This window comes from Papio anubis, chromosome 16, assembly GCF_008728515.1.
Source record: "Papio anubis isolate 15944 chromosome 16, Panubis1.0, whole genome shotgun sequence".
Classification (NCBI taxonomy): Eukaryota; Metazoa; Chordata; class Mammalia; order Primates; family Cercopithecidae; genus Papio; species Papio anubis.
Window position 1 is genome coordinate 62,442,164 of NC_044991.1, and position 17,461 is coordinate 62,459,624.

The 17,461-nt window shown below is 48.7% G+C and overlaps 1 protein-coding gene across 3 annotated transcripts in view; it reads right to left on the reverse strand.

The window, feature by feature from the left end:
* Nucleotides 1-3,884: 3,884 nt before the first annotated feature.
* The window catches only part of UQCC (ubiquinol-cytochrome c reductase complex chaperone, CBP3 homolog), a 108,339-nt gene continuing 94,762 nt past the window's right edge, over nucleotides 3,885-17,461 (reverse strand). The window contains exons 9-11 of one of the 3 annotated variants that reach the window (XM_021944139.1): nucleotides 16,022-16,099; nucleotides 7,949-8,062; nucleotides 3,885-5,371 (exon numbers count right to left, since the gene is read on the reverse strand). In XM_021944139.1, the coding sequence (XP_021799831.1) occupies nucleotides 5,237-5,371; nucleotides 7,949-8,062; nucleotides 16,022-16,099 (327 nt within the window). In that variant the 3' untranslated portion in view covers nucleotides 3,885-5,236. 3 annotated transcript variants of the gene reach the window in all.

Genomic DNA, 17,461 nt, shown 5'->3' on the forward strand with positions numbered 1-17,461 from the left:
AGCTGAGATCGCACCATTGCCCTCCAGCCTGGGCAACAGGAGCAAAACTCCATCTCAAAAAAGAAAAAAGAAAAGAAAAGACACAACACAGAGAGGATTCTTCTGCCAGAAGTCACCATCTCTGGGCCCCAGTGAGCTCCATGACTGCACCCTCTTCAGGCTCCACGTTATGCCTCAAGTCCTGGTGAGTTTTTTCTCAGAAGTGTCTCTGGGGTTTATTTATTTATTTATTTATTTTTGAGACGGAGTCTCGATCTGTCACCCAGGCTGGAGTGCAGTGGCCAGATCTCAGCTCACTGCAAGCTCCGCCTCCCGGGTTTATGCCATTCTCCTGCCTCAGCCTCCCGAGTAGCTGGGACTACAGGCGCCCACCACCTCGCCCGGCTAGTTTTTTCTATTTTTTAGTAGAGACGGGGTTTCACCGGGTTAGCCAGGATGGTCTCGATCTCCTGACCTTGTGATCCGCCCGTCTTGGCCTCCCAAAGTGCTGGGATTACAGGCTTGAGCCACCGCGCCCGGCCGTCTCTGGGGTTTGAGCTTCCCTTTGAATTCCATTTGTCACCCCCAGCATCTCAAGCCCAGATGGCTAAACTCCCTTCCTGACAGAGCCAATCCATCCTGGTACCACTGTCTCTCCACTGCCATCACGCCCCAGTCTTTACCAAGAATGCGCACAGTGGCTCCCTGCTGCCTGGCAGCTGATGTGTGATCTGTGCTACCCCTACTCATGGTCCCTCCTGACCTCTGCAACCCTTCCTTCCCTTAGCAGCTAACTCAACAGTCTGAAGAGCTTCCTGTTCTGTGCCTTCACCTGGACAGCTAGTCCTCAATTCCCGTTTTCCCACCTCCTTAAGCAGTGGACTGGGTCAGAGCCACTATACAGGGTACATCTGGGCATCTCCCTCCTGGAACACGAGCTTAAGAATCCTCACCTGCAAGGCGGCGAGTGAGGTGACAAGTGAAAATACCAAGCAAGCCTGGCACGGAGGAAAAACTCAAAAGATGCCGGCTGAAGTGCGACCTGGGCTTCAACCGCAGTTTAAGATTCACCCCGTCTTGTATAGCATCGCTATTTCTCATCGGAAGAAGGAAAGGAAAGGAAAGGCAAGGGAAAGGAAAGGGAGAAGAGAAGAGAAGAGAAGAGAGGAGAAGAGATAACACAGAGAGGATTCTTCTTTTCTAAAGAGGATTCTTCTGCCAGACGTCGCCATCTCTGGGCCCCAGTGAGCTCCGTGACTGCACCCTCTTCAGGCTCCACCCTCTTCAGACCCCCACGGGGGTCTGTCGTGGGCTGGAACACTCTTGGCTGTTTCTCATCGGAAGAAATAGCGATGATTTATTTTTTCAAATTTTTAGGTAAAACATAAATCTTAGTGGTACTGTTCACTACACTGTTCAGTGCTTCTCATTTGAAAACCTCTATAATACAGTCTTCTTTGAAGAGTAAGATGTATGTTTCTTCTGATGAGTAAGTACACTTCCTTTTCTGTGACAATGGGAACTCTATAACCTTAGGGCTTTCCACTTTCCACCTTTGACCAGGAAGCTCAGAGCAAGACCTCATACTCAGTTGCAAATCTCCTGGTTGACCTGGGGGAGGGAGGCAGTGTGACATGAGGACAAAGCAGGGGCCCCAGGGTCTGTCGTGGGCTGGAGCACTCTTGGCCCCTTCGTAACCTCGATCACTCTCTCTAGGCCCCTCTTAAGCTTCAGTTCCCTCACCTGTGTTAAAGGGATAATAAAAATGATGAGGATAACACCTGTTTTACCTGATTGTTGTGAGACAATGCATTTACAGTATTTTATAAAATTTTTAAAAAGTCATATGAAAGTTGCTCATTAGCAGTCCAGGTTTTCGAACATAATTATTTTCCCTCTTTTCCCTCCCAATACCTGGATCTGATCTTTTAAACTTTAAGGTTTTTTTTTTTTTTTTTTTTTTTTTTTTTTTGCGGGGTCCTCTCTGTCACCCAGGCTGGAGTGTGGTGGCACAATCTCAGCTCACTGCAACCCCCACCTCCCAGGCTCAGGTGATCCTCCTACCTCAGCCTCCTGAGTAGCTGGGACTACAAGCTCACGTCACCACACCCAGCTCATTTTTTGTAGAGCCAAGGTCTCACTGTATTGCCCAGGCTGGTCTCGAACTCCTGGACTTAACCAATCTGCCCACTTCGGCCTCCCAAAGTGTCAGGATTACAGGCATGAGCCGCTGCGCCCAGCCTACAATTTTATTATGAACTATGTCTCTTAATTTGCTGTGATCTTTTCTGGAAGAATACAGAATACAAATATTAATAAATGACAAAATCATTCCTACAAAGGAGGCTCCCTGAAGGCAAGAAATTGTGTCCTTCCCTTGTTTCGTACAATAATGATTTACATTAGAAAAACATTTAGCTATGGAAAGAACTTTCCATTTTGGTTCCTATGCTAAGACCAAAGGAAGTACTCAATATTGTTAAGTGGAACTGTATGGGTCACACTGAGAATGGTCCCGAAGGGGGCTTTTTGTTTTTTGTTGTTGTTGTTGTTTTGAGACGGAGTCTTGCTCCGTTGCCCAGGCTGGAGTGCAGTGCTGCGATCTCAGCTCACTCTGCAAGCTCCACCTCCTGGGTTCACACCATTCTCCTGCCTCAGCCTCCCGAGTAGCTGGGACTACAGGCGCCTGCCACCACGCCCGGGTAGTTTTTTGTATTTTTAGGAGAGGCGGGGTTTCACCGTGTTAGCCAGGATGGTCTCCATCTCCTGACCTCATGATCCGCCCGTCTCGGCCTCCCAAAGTGCTGGGATTACAGGCATGAACCACCGTGCCCGGCCCAGAAGGGGGCTTTTTGGTTGGGGTTGTACTGATAACACTTGGTGATTTAGTCACACATTCATTATTTCATTGATCCAAGTATATACTGATGCTGATAATGAACCAGGCATTCGGCTGAGAACTGGAAAAACAACGGTGACCAACACAAACACAGTGTCCACTCCACACTGAGGCGGCTCACAGTACAGTGTAGGAGGTGGGTAAAAAAATCATTTCAACATGGTAAGGTAAGTGCTATCAGGGCCAGGTGCGGTGGCTCATGCCTATAATCCTAGCACTTTGGGAAGGCAAAGTGGGAAGATCAACATAGTGAGAATCTGTCTCTACAAAAATGAAAAGGTGAGTGCTCCAGAGCAGAGAACCATGTGGGGAGCAGCACAGATAGTGTGCCTGTACCTGGAGGGGACAGGAGAGAGAGGGACGAAGGTTCTAGGTAGAGGACACATAGCATGATCTCTCCAGGTAACCCCAAAAGGTTCAGTGTGCTCAGAGAAAAGATGGGTAGAATCATAAAACCAGGAATGGAGGCAGAGGCCAAACCAAGAATAAAGACAGCCTCCAAGGAGCCTGGAATAGATCTTAAGGGGAGGGGGTTGGCAGAGTCAGGGCAGGTGCTGACGGCCAGGAAGTGAGGGCTCACCGACATCAGACATGACAGATCCAATCTCGCTCCTTCAAAGGCAGCTCCATACTGCAGGTTACTGTGCTTCACGACCACAAAGTCCTGAGCAGACAGGACTAGCTCTCTAGGCAGGGACCGTCAGCTGCTGGAGGGATTCACCCAGGGCCTGCATGAACACTGGCTGACCGGGATGCTAAGAAGGGGAGTCAGGTGCTGGACCAGGGCTGGACCCAATGACCTTTCAAGTTCCTTCCAAATCTGAGCTTCCAGGATTCTAAAGCAAGCCCGGTAGCTGAACTGGTGCCATGGGCTGGGATCTGTGGCTGGGGAGCTACCCTGGGCAGCAAATGGGTTAATGCTCAAATAACTTTTATATATGAATTAATGTGTAGAGTTGGGAGCCAAAATCTGTTCCATTAATTTTTCCATCCATTCCAGGAGCAGTTAGGTACACACAGTAAAGTTTATTTTGGTGCATGGTATACTTCACTCCATTAAAAATAAATTAATCAGCAAATTCCTGCCTGGCTCAGCTCTGGTTTATGTAAATAGTGCCCAGCTGTAATGAGTTACAAGGTGTTATTATCTCACACACACACAGGAGGCTTCACTCTAGAGCTCCGCTCGCAACAAAAGCATCTTAAATAAACTGAGAGAAGGCGGTTTGATTTGTAATGTTTTCACAGAAGTGGGATATACCTCACCCATATAGAGTTTCTTTATATGACTCATTTTATAGCAAGTTAAATGAAGGAAGTTTGATGGGGGAGGAAGGGGCAATATGGTTCCCCACTCCCTTTCTTCACTTTAAGAAAATCCCCCAAGAGATGACCTGCACTGAGGGAGGAGGGGCTGGTCCTCAGGTGCTCAGACCAAGGTGGCTCTACAGCACGTGCTTCAGAAGTTGGGAAGGGGGCCCAAAGCTGGGCACAGGTCTGGGTCTGCTACAACTAAGCCAGGAGGAATGTTCTCTTCTCCCTAATATCTCATGAAAGGGGAGGCCAAGAGAGGAGACAGCATGTTCCTCATTCAGTTCACTGTGACAAAGGTGACTTTGTTCTCAAGGCCTCCTTCCAAATGACGTAGGATGTGAAAGCCCTTGGTCATCAGAGGCCTCCTGGGTCCCAGACGAGGGGCCTGGCTGGCTGTGCCTTGGCCTGAACAGAGACACATCTCCATGAACTAGAGGCAAGAGCAGCAGCAGAGACCATCCCAGCCTCTTCCCTTTCTCCATCACTAACTGAGCTGGGCGGTGCCCTCACTACCACAGCCACCAACTCAGGCAAGTTTCTAAGTCCCTGGAATAAAGAAGGGCCATGGTAGAGAGAAGTCTGTTTCTTTTAATGGCCAACTCAACCCCATGGCTGGAAGCCGAGGGACAACGCATGGTCGCCATCCAGACTCTGCAGCATTACAATCCGCTCCTAGGCCACAGCAGGCCCTGGGGGGTTTCCCTTTTGAACCTACGCCATCCCTTCCTCCGCCTTTGGGAAAAGCTGTCAGTCACAGGTAGTTGCTGGAGGGGGTTGGGGAGTGTGTGCTGGGGGACTCTCACTCGGGGCTTCCCGAGGGAGAGGACACGTGGGAGAGCTAGGGGTTCTCCCATCCCTGTATCCCAGCAGATCAGACTCCTGGGCACACTAAGAGGAAACTCAACACAAATGGGGCCAGGTATTTGACAGATGCTGTTCAGAGGTCAGTTCAGGCCACTTTCTGCGGGGTCCTGGACCAACAGGCACTTCTCTCCTGGCGGTTCCTCGAAGCCAGCTGGCCAGCCGTGCAGAGGGCCCAGCCCATCAAAGTCCCTCGTCGTTGTAAGTGGGAGAATGGGGCTTCAGGATGCTCTGAGGATTCTTCTCCACTAGAGGGCGCCAGCTCACCTCCCCTGTCAGAAGCAGATCCTCCCCGTTCATGGAATCCAGGTACTGCATCTGCAACCACAGGAGCGGGAAGGAGGAAGCAACAGAAGCAGGACAGACGTGAGGAGCCAGCATCAGGAACCAGCCTCCCAGAGGAGAGGAAGGAAGGGGACGGGGCATGAGGGGGGTTTCTGACCATCCCAGGTCCCAGGCCAAGCCATCTCTGATCTAGATCAATTCACTAAGGTGGTTTGGAGAAAGCAATCACTGGGGAGCTGGGTGGGGCGGGTGGCGGGGGGGGGGCGGTTAGGGAATTCCCTATCACACCTCTGAATGGAGATGGACACACATCTCCCAAGGATACTTCTCCCCTACATGCCCTCCCTAGACAGCTCCTGCAGGCCAGGAAGTCAGGGCTTGCAGCACACACAGCCATGCTGTCCACCCCAGAGCTGCCGCGTGAGAGTCCTGATTCTGTCCCTTCCCAGTGCTGCTATCCAGGGTGGCCGCTTCCCCTCTCTGAGATTTAAGTTCCTTTGTCTGAGAGAGGGGATAGAAACACGTACCTCACAGGACACATGAAGAGATTCATATATGCAGTGCTAGTCACTCACACTTTAAGCATATGTATGCCTCTGTTGTCCTCTAGTGGGCCCCTGGTCAGTAGGCCCTAGTATCACCCCTCTAGGACAGCAGGGGCAGACAGCTCTGCCATTAAAATAGTCATCATCCAGAGAAGCCACTGCTGCAAGGCCAGGAGGCTTCATCTTAGGCTTTAGGTCATTCCTCCTTCCAAGAATCCACCATTCCGGTTGCTTCTGCTTCCAGCTGCTGACGCTTGAACTCAACCCCAGCCTCTCGCACGCGCCTCAGCTCTGGATTCCCATCTGCCCTGCCATGTCTTCCCTAAAGCCCACTCCTCCTTACAGTGACTCCATTTCTGTCCCCAGTGCCACCACTCTGCCCACCTCCTGGGTTGAAAATCTCAACAAGACCTGTGGTTGGCTCTTGGGCCATCGGCCACACCAAGCAGTCTGCTCAAGGTCCAGCTCCTGCTCTTCCTTTCCCGGCCTTCAGCACTCTGCCCTCTCTGTATCACATTATGGGCTGGCTTACTCCAGGGTTAGCCATGTGCCTGGGCTTCCTCACCAAACCATGAGCTGGCCCCTCGAGGGCAGGACTGGGTCTTATTAATCGTTGCTTTCCCAAGAGTGCCTGGAGCAGCAGGTGCTCAAAAGGTTTTGCCGACATAACTGGGTCCCCACCAAAGCTCCCTGCTTTCCCAAGAGCCCCTTCGCTGTTTTTCCACTGCCTCTCACTGGGGCCACGTGGGACCTCTTGTAGGGACAATGGTTGTGGCAGCCCCTTCCTAGAGGGCCCTCAGAGAAGTCCCAGGTGTGTCTTGTGGCTTCTGGCACAAGCCCACCATGGCAGATGGAAATACTGGGCAGGTCTCAGAAAACACAGCATCTACTTTGCGAATTGCTACTCCTGTCTGAGGGTGAGGCCAGTCAACAGGTAGTATGAGAATTCTCCGTGGGTGGGGCCCTCTGGCCATGCCATGCCTTCTCCCTGGCTCTGGCAGATTTGAAGAGTGGTCAAACAGGAGTCCTGGCTCCTGGGATTCTCTACCCTGTGGGTCTGCAGAGCCCCAGTATGTGGTTTTTCCAGCAGTTTACAAGCTAGTCCTATGAGCCCTGTCTTCTCAAGAGCTGAGCTCCAGCCTTGCCTTTCCTGGTTGTTGGAGGCTTGAAGACCATGGATACAAGTGAACAAGAGAGTAACTGTGGGGTGACACCCCTTCAGCTCCAGGGGCCAGGTCATGAAGCAAAGGTGTGACTCATGACACAGCCTGAGTTGTCTGAGGCAGCTGAGGCCTCAGTGGCCACATGAATCACGCAGCTTGGGGCCCTAGGGCAGCTGTGCAGGCTGACTCACTGGGAGGCCCTGGAAGAGCCTCTATGTCCTCTTCCCTGCCAGTCAGCTCACTCATCTATCAAGTATAAGTCTCCCATCAATATAAGATCTGAGGGCAGGGAGGTCAAGGAATTAATTCCCTGGGCTTGAGAAGGGCTATGTGGGTAAGCAGCCCCCACTGCAGAGCTTTCTCCTAGAAGCTTTGATGTTGGGGAGCCCAGGGGAGCCAGAGGGGTGAGAAACTGAAGTGGGGGGACCCTGCTTGACCATGGAGAGCATCTAGCAGGAAGAGGCTGTCTGTGAAATGCTGCCTGCTGCCCAGTCCTGCTGGAAATCAGGAGCAGGAAACAAATCCAAGTGGGTAGAGAAGGGGTCCACAGTGGGCGGCTGCCAGTGCTCATATCTGCCAGGACTCTGTGGGCCCAGCTGCTAGCATAGCACCAGGCGCATAGTAGGAAATGAGGTGCACAGTGAATGAATGACTCAAAGTTCCTGAGGGCAGGAGACTACCTGATGCCTCTTTCTCTCTCTCTCTTCCCATTTCCCGCTCCCTGGCCCAGTTCATGGTTGGACATACAGAAGGCGCTCCTTCTTCAGCATCTAGCTGATGTGATCTGGTCAGAATTCTCTCAGACTGCTCCTTGGTAACTCAACCTCTCATGATCCCCTGAAAGCCCAAGAGGAGGGCCCACTGTTGCCAGGAATTGGGAGGGGAGGGAAAGGGTCGCTCACCTGTTTCCTCACATACTCTACCAGCAATTCAAGATGTCGAGGGTCTTCACATTTCCCGTTGAAGAAGGTTCTCCAGAGGGCAGCGGCCAGCCCATGATCATCTGAAAGGATCCCCTGGAACACACAGCACAGCAATGGTCTCCGGAGGGATCCACAGAGCCAGGACACAGACGCTAGGGATACTGTGAACATGCTAGCAACCATGGCACCGGCTCAGAAGGACCCTCCACACATGAGGAAAATGGGGTAGTCACACAGTAGAGGTGGAAGGGGTCTTACAAGGGCATCTGGCCCAGTCCCTTCATTTTATTACATACAGAGGGAGAACAGGGGGTCCAGAGGGGCCAAGCTACTAGTTAGGTGATGCAGAGTGGGGACTCAGGCACAGCTCCCTCTACTCCGTACTGCGCCTGGCCCAGGCAACGCTTGAGAGGCCAAGAAGAGAAACAGTAGCAGCAATGCTCCCCTTGCTGTCCACAGGGCACGGGCTGGGAATGTTGTGAATGTATGTTTCTCCCAGGAATGGAGGTGGGCATGGACTGTGCCTTCTTGCTTGGTCCAAGGACATATATCTGCAAGGCAACTGGCTCTTTGGGGAAGGGAGCCAGCTACCTTGTCTTCACTGTTACCCAACTCCGGGCCCAGCCTCTCCCTAAGTAGAGGAACAGGATGTTCAGCAGGATTGCTGGGGCCACAGAGGGCCAGGCTCAGAGCCTGCATGTGTGTGTGTGCCTAACACTGCCTCTTTTGGCACAGAGGAGACTTCTGTTGGGAAGCTCAAAGATTACAGAGCAAAATGAGAGCCCCAGCCACCAGCTAAGGACATTTTCTAGCTTGGACCTCTAGAGGAGGGAGGGTTGAGAGTCTTGCTTCCTGGGGTGAAGGTGACTGATGGAGCAGGCCCTGAGAAGTTGCTGTGTCCAGGTGTCAAGGTAGTGTGTAGAATCGATGTGCTGACTTGAAGTCAGAAGGCAGATCAAGTCCTAGTTCCACCTCTGCCAAGATCAGTGATGGTGGCAGTTGACTAAACCAAAGTCTCAATCTTGTACTTCTTAAAAACAGATGAAGTTACCTGCTCTACTTACAGCATTCTTGAACTACTTGTTAAGTGTAATCTGTTGGATACAAAGATTAGGAGTATGCTTTGGCAGACAGCTGGGATATAGTCAAAACAGTGGGGTCTGGGAGCCAGAGCACAGAGTTCAAATGCCAGCTCTGTCATTTGATGGCCGTGTGGCCTTTGAGAAGCTATTAGCCATTCCTGAGCCTCAGTTTTTCATGAGTTAAACAAGCCTAATAATACCCATCCCACAGAGCTGTGAGAAGTGAGAGATACTGGCCATGAATGGCTCTGTAAGTGGTAAACATTACGCAAAGACCCAGGATCACTTTATTTGACATTATATTGTGGTCTGTCCTCTTGGGCATTGTGGTATATGAGGTCTGGCTCCAGGCCTGCTGCCAGGAAGGGCCATGTCCAGTATGGGGTGCTGACAGTTTGGTAGAAAAACATTCCACCTGTTCCAAATGCTCTCTGATAAACACTCCTTACAGTTCCACAGCTTAGGACTGTCTTGGCACAATGGCTGAGTCAGGAAAACTGGCTTCTTTTGGCAGATGGGGAAAGGAGCAGAGGACAAGCTCAGGCACATCACCCTTCTGCAAACGATTTGCTAGCACAACAGCATGCCTGTGTCTACTGTGCCTGCGCACGTGCCAGAGCACTGCTGGCAGCAACCCACATGTGCTGTGCAGAAAGGAATGGGATTGGGAGTGGGTGTTATGAGGACCTGGAGAATGGGCAGAGCTCAGGATGGGAAAATAGGCAACTTTAGCAGCGGGTGAGATGGCTGGGAAGGGGCAACTCCATAATCAGGAATTCCTGAGCCATCAGAAAGAAAAGGATGACTCAGGACTCACTAATAGTGAGAACAACCCAACTGTTCCAGACTGTTAGGGTTCCTTCACACACCTGGCTCCTAATGATTATGTATGCCAAGTAGAACAGATATTCGCATTTGCTTTGCTTTGCTTTGTTTTGAGATGGAGTCTCACTCTGTTACCCAGGCTGAAGTGCAGTGGCGTGATCTTGGCTCAATGCAACCTCTGCTTCCCAAGTTCAAGTGATTCTCCTGCCTCAGCCTCCCGAGTGGCTGGGGACTATGGGCATGCGCCACTGCACCCGGCTAATTTTTTGTATTTTTAGTAGAGACGGGGTTTCACCATGTTGGCCAGGGTGGTCTCGAACTCCTGACCTCAAGTGATCTGCCCGCTTCGGCCTCCCAAGTGCTGGGATTACAGGCGTGAGCCACCGCACCTGGCCTGTATCCCCATTTGAAAGATAAGTAAACTGAGGCTTAGAGACTAGCTAACTGATGACTGAACTAGAACTAGCATGCAATGATGAGGTGGGGGATGGTGACTGACCCACTCTAGTCAGAACACAGAACCTGGCATAGAGTGGGAGAGCAATCAGAATGGCTGAATACCCAGCATTTTGGGAGGCCAAGCTGGGTGGATCACTTGAGCCCAGGAGTTCAAGACCAGCTCAGACAACATGGTGAAATTGTTTCCACAAAAAATATAAAAATTAGCCAGGCATGGTGGCACACGAGTTGACTCGGGAGGGATGAGGCGGGATGATCACCTGGGCCCGGGGAGGTTGAGGATACAGTGAGCTGCGATCACACTGCTGCACTCCAGCCTGGGCAACAGAGTGAGACCCTGTCTCAGAAAAAAAAAAAAGAATGGCTGAATAAATTAAAGAACACAACATCAGCCTTCTTCCCACCACGCTGCTAGCGTAAGGCAGTGAAAACAAATGAGAGACTAATCTGAAGGTGTATATTTCAAACTAAGAAAGCAGAAAAGGAAGAAGGGTCCTGGGAACCAAACATGAGGACACACTATAATTTCCACCCAATCTAATCGGGTGCCTACTTGTTTTCCCTCACAACACAACAAAGCATCCTTCAGAAATTAAGACACCTAGGTCTAGAGTAACTGAGAGGAAGCCAAGGGGATTGTTTTGGTTTTGGAGGGTTCTGGTTCTGATTAAGGGTTTAGAGTGGCAGAGTTCCACTCAGTGAAGATTGATTTGACATCACTATGTGCTCAGCATAATGACAGGAACACAAGAGTCACCGCAATATGGTCTGAACTCTCAGGGAACTTGCAATCTAGCTGAAGGGACAAAATCAGTGCACATCTAACAGCAGCACAGAGTAATATCCTGGAGAATGAACACATGCCAAGCTGCAGAGTGAGACTCAGCTATACTCTACATGGCTGCCTCCTTGTTCTACAGTCTTAGCTTTTATGACAACTCCTCAGAGAGACCTTCCTGGTCCACACTAAGTCATTCCCCCTGTTATTCTCTCTCACTGCACTTTACTGTAGTTAGATATTTATTGCTTGTTTATCTGTTACTTGTTTACTATGTCTCTCAATTAGAAGGTAAGCTCCAGTGGGAAAGAGCCAGACAATGTTTGTTTTATGCACCAATGTATTTTCATGTATCACACATGGTAGACACTCAAAAGCTACCTGTTAAATGGATAATGAATAGATGGATGGGTGTTGAAATTCACAGTAAAAACACAAGACAGCCAGAGAGGTCAGGGAAACCTTTCTGAAGAAGTGGGCCTTTAAGAATTGGGAGAATTGAGCCAGGCATGGTGGCTCACGCCTGTAATCCCAGCACTTTGGGAGGCCAAGGCGGGCAGATCACAAGGTCAAGAGATCGAGACCATCCTGGCCAACATGGTGAAACTCCGTCTCTACTAAAAATACAAAAAAAAACTAGCCGGGCACAGTGGCACCTGCCTGTAGTCCCAGCTACTTGGGAGGTTGAGGCAGGAGAATCCCTTGAACCCGGGAGGCGGAGGTTGCAGTAAGCCGAGATCACACCACTGCACTACAGCCTGGCAGCAGAGAGAGACATGTCTCAAAAAAAAGGGAGGATTTGTAAAGCTGAAGATTTTTATTTTTTATTTTTTGAGCCGGGAATCTCACTCTGTTAGCCTGGAGATGTGATCAACACTACTATCCGCCTCCTGGGATCCGCTCGTCTCCTGCCTCAGCCTCGAGGAAATAACTGAACTCCTGAGTGCCCGCTCCCTGCATCTGGCTTTTTTTTTTTTTTTTTAGTAGAGGCGGGTTTCACCATGTTAGTCGAAACCCCAACCTAAATGACTCTTGGTACGGCCCCATCCACCTCGGCCTCCCCAAGTGCTGGGATTACAGGCGTGAGCCACTGTGCCTGGCCAGCTGCAGATTATTCTAAGCAAGAGAAAATGTTCAAAACATTTACAGAGGGAGTGCCTACAAGGTACGCCAGGTCCTGAACCAGGGCCTAAAGCCGACCAAGACTCAGCTACTGCCCTCAACCCCTCGTTTTAGGTAGAGTCTCAGTCAGACACAGCATATCTATGGGGCAGTACGGCAAACAGCCTAAGAGAGAGCACAAGAAATATAAACGTAAATAGGGCACATAGCAATGGCAACAGTTCACAGAAGGCCTGGAAGTTCAGGGAGCAATTTGGACCTAATGTCATAGGAAACAGGGAGGTTCCCAGAGCATCCAGTGAGGGGGAAGAATCCAAGCAAGATTCTAGGAAAAGGCTGCTGTACAACAGCGCTGTCCAACAGAACTTTTTCTGATTATGGAACTGTTCTGTATCTGCACTGTCCAAGACAGTAGCCACATATAGTAACTGAGTATCTGAGGATCTGAATTTTCCATTTTATTTAATTAAGTCAAAATAGTTGCATGTGTTTAGTATCAAATAGCTCTAGAACCTTGTGATTCCAAGTGTGGTCTGTGAAATGGCTGCACCCCGATCACCTGCAGCCGTTAGCAATGCAGAATCTCAGGCCCCACCCCAGACTTGCTGAGTCAGAATCTGAATTGTACGTAGGTCCTCTAGGTGACTCACAGGCACATTAAAATATAGGAAAAACTTCTAGAATTGCACATTAAAATCACCTGGGAACTTTTACAACTACAGATGTCCACCTCCACCAGTTAAATCAGAACTTTGGGGGATAGGACCCAGACACTGATATTTCTAAAAAGTGTCCCAGGTTATTAGTATATTTCCCCAAATTTCCTGCTCTTAAAAGTCACCTTGGAGTGACATATTGAACCACCAGGCAGCACTCCTACTGAATTGGAATCTTCAGAGAGGTGATAAAGATTTAGATTTTTAAAAGCACTCCAGGTGACTCCTGTGGTCAGGCACAGTTGGGTAAAATGGCTCTGCCAGAATGGACTGGATGGGGGACTGGGAACAAACAATTCGGTACATTTTTATTAATATTGATGAAAGGATCGACTGAGCCAACAGAGCCACCTGCAATAAAGACCATAAACAAAGGCTCATAGAGAGGTGTAGTTCTTCACTCCTAAGCCTCATCCTTTTCTATATAGTAAGGCTTCTATAATTACAATTCGTCCTCTTTTATAATTGATATGTAGGCCAGATGTGGTGGCTCACACCTGTAAACCCAGCACTTTGGGAGGCCGAGGCAGGCGGATCACCTGAGGTCAGGAGTTCGAGACCAGTCTCAACATGGAGAAACCCCGCCTCTACTAAAAATACAAAATTAGCCAGGCGTGTTGGTGCATGCCTGTAATCCTAGCTACTCGGGAGGCTGAGGCAGGAGAATTGCTTGAACCTGGGAGGCGGAGGTTGCGGTGAGTCAAGATTGTGCCATTGCACTCCAGCTTGGGCAACAAGAGTGAAACTCCGTCTCAAAAAAAAAAAAAAAAAAAAAAAAAAAAAAGATATGTACACTTGAGCAATAATTCTCAATTCCCATCCCATAACCACCAAAGGCTCATGTTAAGTTAATGATGTGTATAGTATGCAATCTAAATGCTTCCTTCTAATTCAGGATATCTAAGAGAACAGGAATCAGGAGACCCTATTTTAACTGGTCCTATGACCCTAACCAAATCATTTAACTGGATTTTTTTTGTAAGCTTGCCTCCTGGCTTTAATTATGATCTTCAGGCTGGTAACATTTCCTCCAATCTGAACTCCAGTTTCTTACTTTTGTCCTTTTGTGCATTTCTCACTCGGTGACTATCACATGCCAAGCACTATGTCAGGCCACATAAATGCAAACACAGTAGGCATTGCCACTACCCAAAAAGAAATCCCCACCCAGCCAGGGTGACAGATAATGTGAATATAGTAAGCACTGTGAGAGTGCAGGGAGGATGGAATGAGCTGAGCCACAGCAAGTACAGGGAACTGCCTCCCAGGAGGGGTCATGCTTGCATTAAATCTGGAGGTAACCATAAAATCAGTATAAAAGCATCTGGTTAGTTTAAAATATCAGGTGTTCATTACACCATTCTTTCTACATGCTTGAAATCTCCACAATAAATGTTGGGGAGAAAAAAGATGAGATTGATGAACCTCGAGGGCATTATGTTAAGTGAAATAAGCCAGTCACAAAAGGTCAAAAATTGTATGATTCTACTTACATGAATTATCTACAGTAGTCAAATTCACAGAGGCATAAAGTCAAATGAATGGTGGTTGCTAGGGGATATGAGGGAAGGAGGGAATAATTATTGTTCAATAGGGACAGAGTTTCAGCTTGGAAGATGGAAAAGCTCTGGAGATGAATGGTGGTGATGGTGCAAAGCAATGGGAATGTACTTTATGCTACTAAACCATACAGTTAAAAATAGTTAAAATTGTACATTTTATGATATGCATATTTTACAATTTTTTAAAAAAGATGAGATAGATCCAAATGTCCTGATGTGGAAGGACACCCAAGATACACACTTCGGTGAAAAAAGCAAGTTGCAGAATCATGTGTCTAGTGTAACTCCAGTTGCATAAAGAAGGAAAAGATAAAGGTGCTTGTCTATGCACAGACAACATTTGGAAGGACATCCAATAAACTAGGAATTAAGTTTTTGTCTGGAGCAGGGTAGGAAACAGGTCTTCTCATTTCGTGGTTTTTTTTTTTTTTTTTTTTTTTGAGACCAAGTCTCACTCTGTCGCCCAAGCTGGAGTGCAGTGGCACAGTCTCAGCTCACTGCAGTCTCCGCCTCCCAGGTTCAAGCGATTCTCGTGCCTCAGCCTCCCAAACAGGTGGGATGACAGGCGCATGCCACCATGCCCTGCTAATTTTTGTATTTTTAGTAGAGACGGGGTTTCATCACGTTGGTCAAGCTGATCTCAAACTCCTGACCTGAGGTGATCCATCTGCCACGGCCTCCCAAAGTGTTGGGATTACAGGCGTGAGCCACCGTGCCCAGCCAGGTCTTCTAATTTCTACTTCAACCATTTATGTACAGCTTTACAAACTTTTATTTTTATTTATTTATCTTTTTTTGAGACAGAGTCTCACTCTGTCACCCAGGCTGGAGTGCAGAGGCATGATCTCGGCTCACTGCAACCTCCGTCTCCCAGGTTCAAGCGATTAACCTGCCTCAGCCTCTGGCGTAGCTGGGATTATAGGCACCCACCACCATACCCGGCTAATTTTTCTATTTTTAGTAGAGATGGGGTTTCACCATGTTGGCCAGGCTGGTCTCGATCTCCTGACCTCAAGTGATTCGTTTGCCTCAGCCTCCCAAAGTGCTGGGAGCCACTGCGCCCGGCCAGTTTTACAAACTTTTAAAATGAGTATGTATTGCTTTCATAATTACAGCAAAAAAAAAAAAAAAAAAAAAAAGTGTATACTTTGCCTGGCAGACCACGCTGTTTACATGAATGTCCTCCTCTCTCTGGGAGCACATGGGGCTAAGACAGTGTCTCATTTGCCTCTGTCCCTCCATCCAGCACCCAGCAGTCACTCAACAAATGCCAGTTGAATGGTTTGACCATATTAAATACTGCCTTCTTTCCCAGACATGTGGCATGTTTCCCAAACATGCTGAGCATATTCATTCTCGCTGCCCAGTTGATGAATATGAAGAAATAAATACTACGCCATGGTGGTAGCCAGTAACAACGGTCCCTGCAGCTTCCCTCAGAGGCTCTCATCAAAAGCTTTCGCTGGGGGAGGCCACTGTTCTGCCTAAGCCTTGGTAAATGATCTTACCTCATCATATCCCAAGATCGCTGCATAGAAATGATTTGTCATGAGGATCATGTTCTTCTTCAGGATATAGGGATTAACCTACAGAAACAAATGGCAAAAACAAAAGTATGAAAGAAAGAATGAAAAAAACCCAAAAAGTATGATCTTTGACTCTTGGCTGTCACAGACTCTTAGTAGAACAGAGAGACAGCCACTAACAAGTCAAGCTGCCGGTCCATTCTCAATTCCCTGACCTGTCAGGATTCTCCCCAATTTGCCAACTTCTTTTAGGTTTTGATCTCAAGTTATACAAGTCAGCTTAATGAACTGAGCCCCAAACACATGTTTAGTTTTGTGCTAGATCCTATGAACCAAGTATAAGAAAAGGTTTCTTGATTGGAGGAGCTCAGTCCAATGTAGGAAAATAGGCATATAAAAAATAATTACACTGCAACATGTTGCCTCAAATCCTATTCCAAACATGCTGAGTGATAAATGGGTTTTAGTTTTACTTGCTTGAGGGAGCTGGTAAGTGCTCTCCAGGAGGTAACATTTAAGTGAACCTTGGAGGAGGAGGAATTTGACAGAGGAGGGAGAGAGAGCATTCTAGACAGAAGGAGGTGTGCAAAGGTGCAGAGGCTGGAAAGAAAATGACTGGCACAGGGAGGGTGCCACTGACAGGGAGGGTGAATGGGCAGGATCACAGGAAAGGTATGTTGAGACTAGGTTAGGAGACATCTTAAGGGTCACTCAAGAGTTTGTTGTGATGAAAAAACAAAGAGAAGGAAGTGGTCAGAGATGGGAAGAGGAGGGAGAGAGGCAGGACTGTGAGAGACATGCTGAGGAAAAAGGGGGACCTCTGAGGCTATGGAAAGGAGGGAAGAACAAAGCAGGGGCAACTCTGAAGCAAGAAGAATCTTAAAGTTAAGAGATCATCTTGGCTGGGTGGTGGTTCACACCTGTAATCCCAGCACTTTGGGATGCCAAGGCAGGCAGATTGCTTGAGCCCAGGAGTTCGAGACCAGCCTGGGCAACATGGTGAAACCCCATCCCTACAAAAAAATACAAAAATTAGCCTGGTGTAGTGGTGCATGCCTGTAGTCCCAGCTACTTGGGAGGCTGAGGTGGATTACTTGAGCCTGGGAGGCCGAGGCTGCAGTGAGCCAAGATCACGCCACTGCACTCCAGTCTGGGCAACAGAATGAGGGTCTGTCTCAAGCAAACAAACAAAAACTCAGAGACTGTTTTAGAAATGCAATTATGGTGAGATGCTTGAGAGTCTGGTAGAACTCCTCTCTCCTCTCAGGGAACAGCCTGGCCTGGAGGATCTTCAGGGCCCAGAGTGAAGTTCGCTGAATGCCTTCAATAGGGAACAACTCTGACCTCCAGACAGTAACATGCTGTAAGGCAGGGTCCACGTTTCATTCCTCTTCAGGATCCCAGCAGAAAGCCAGTGCAATG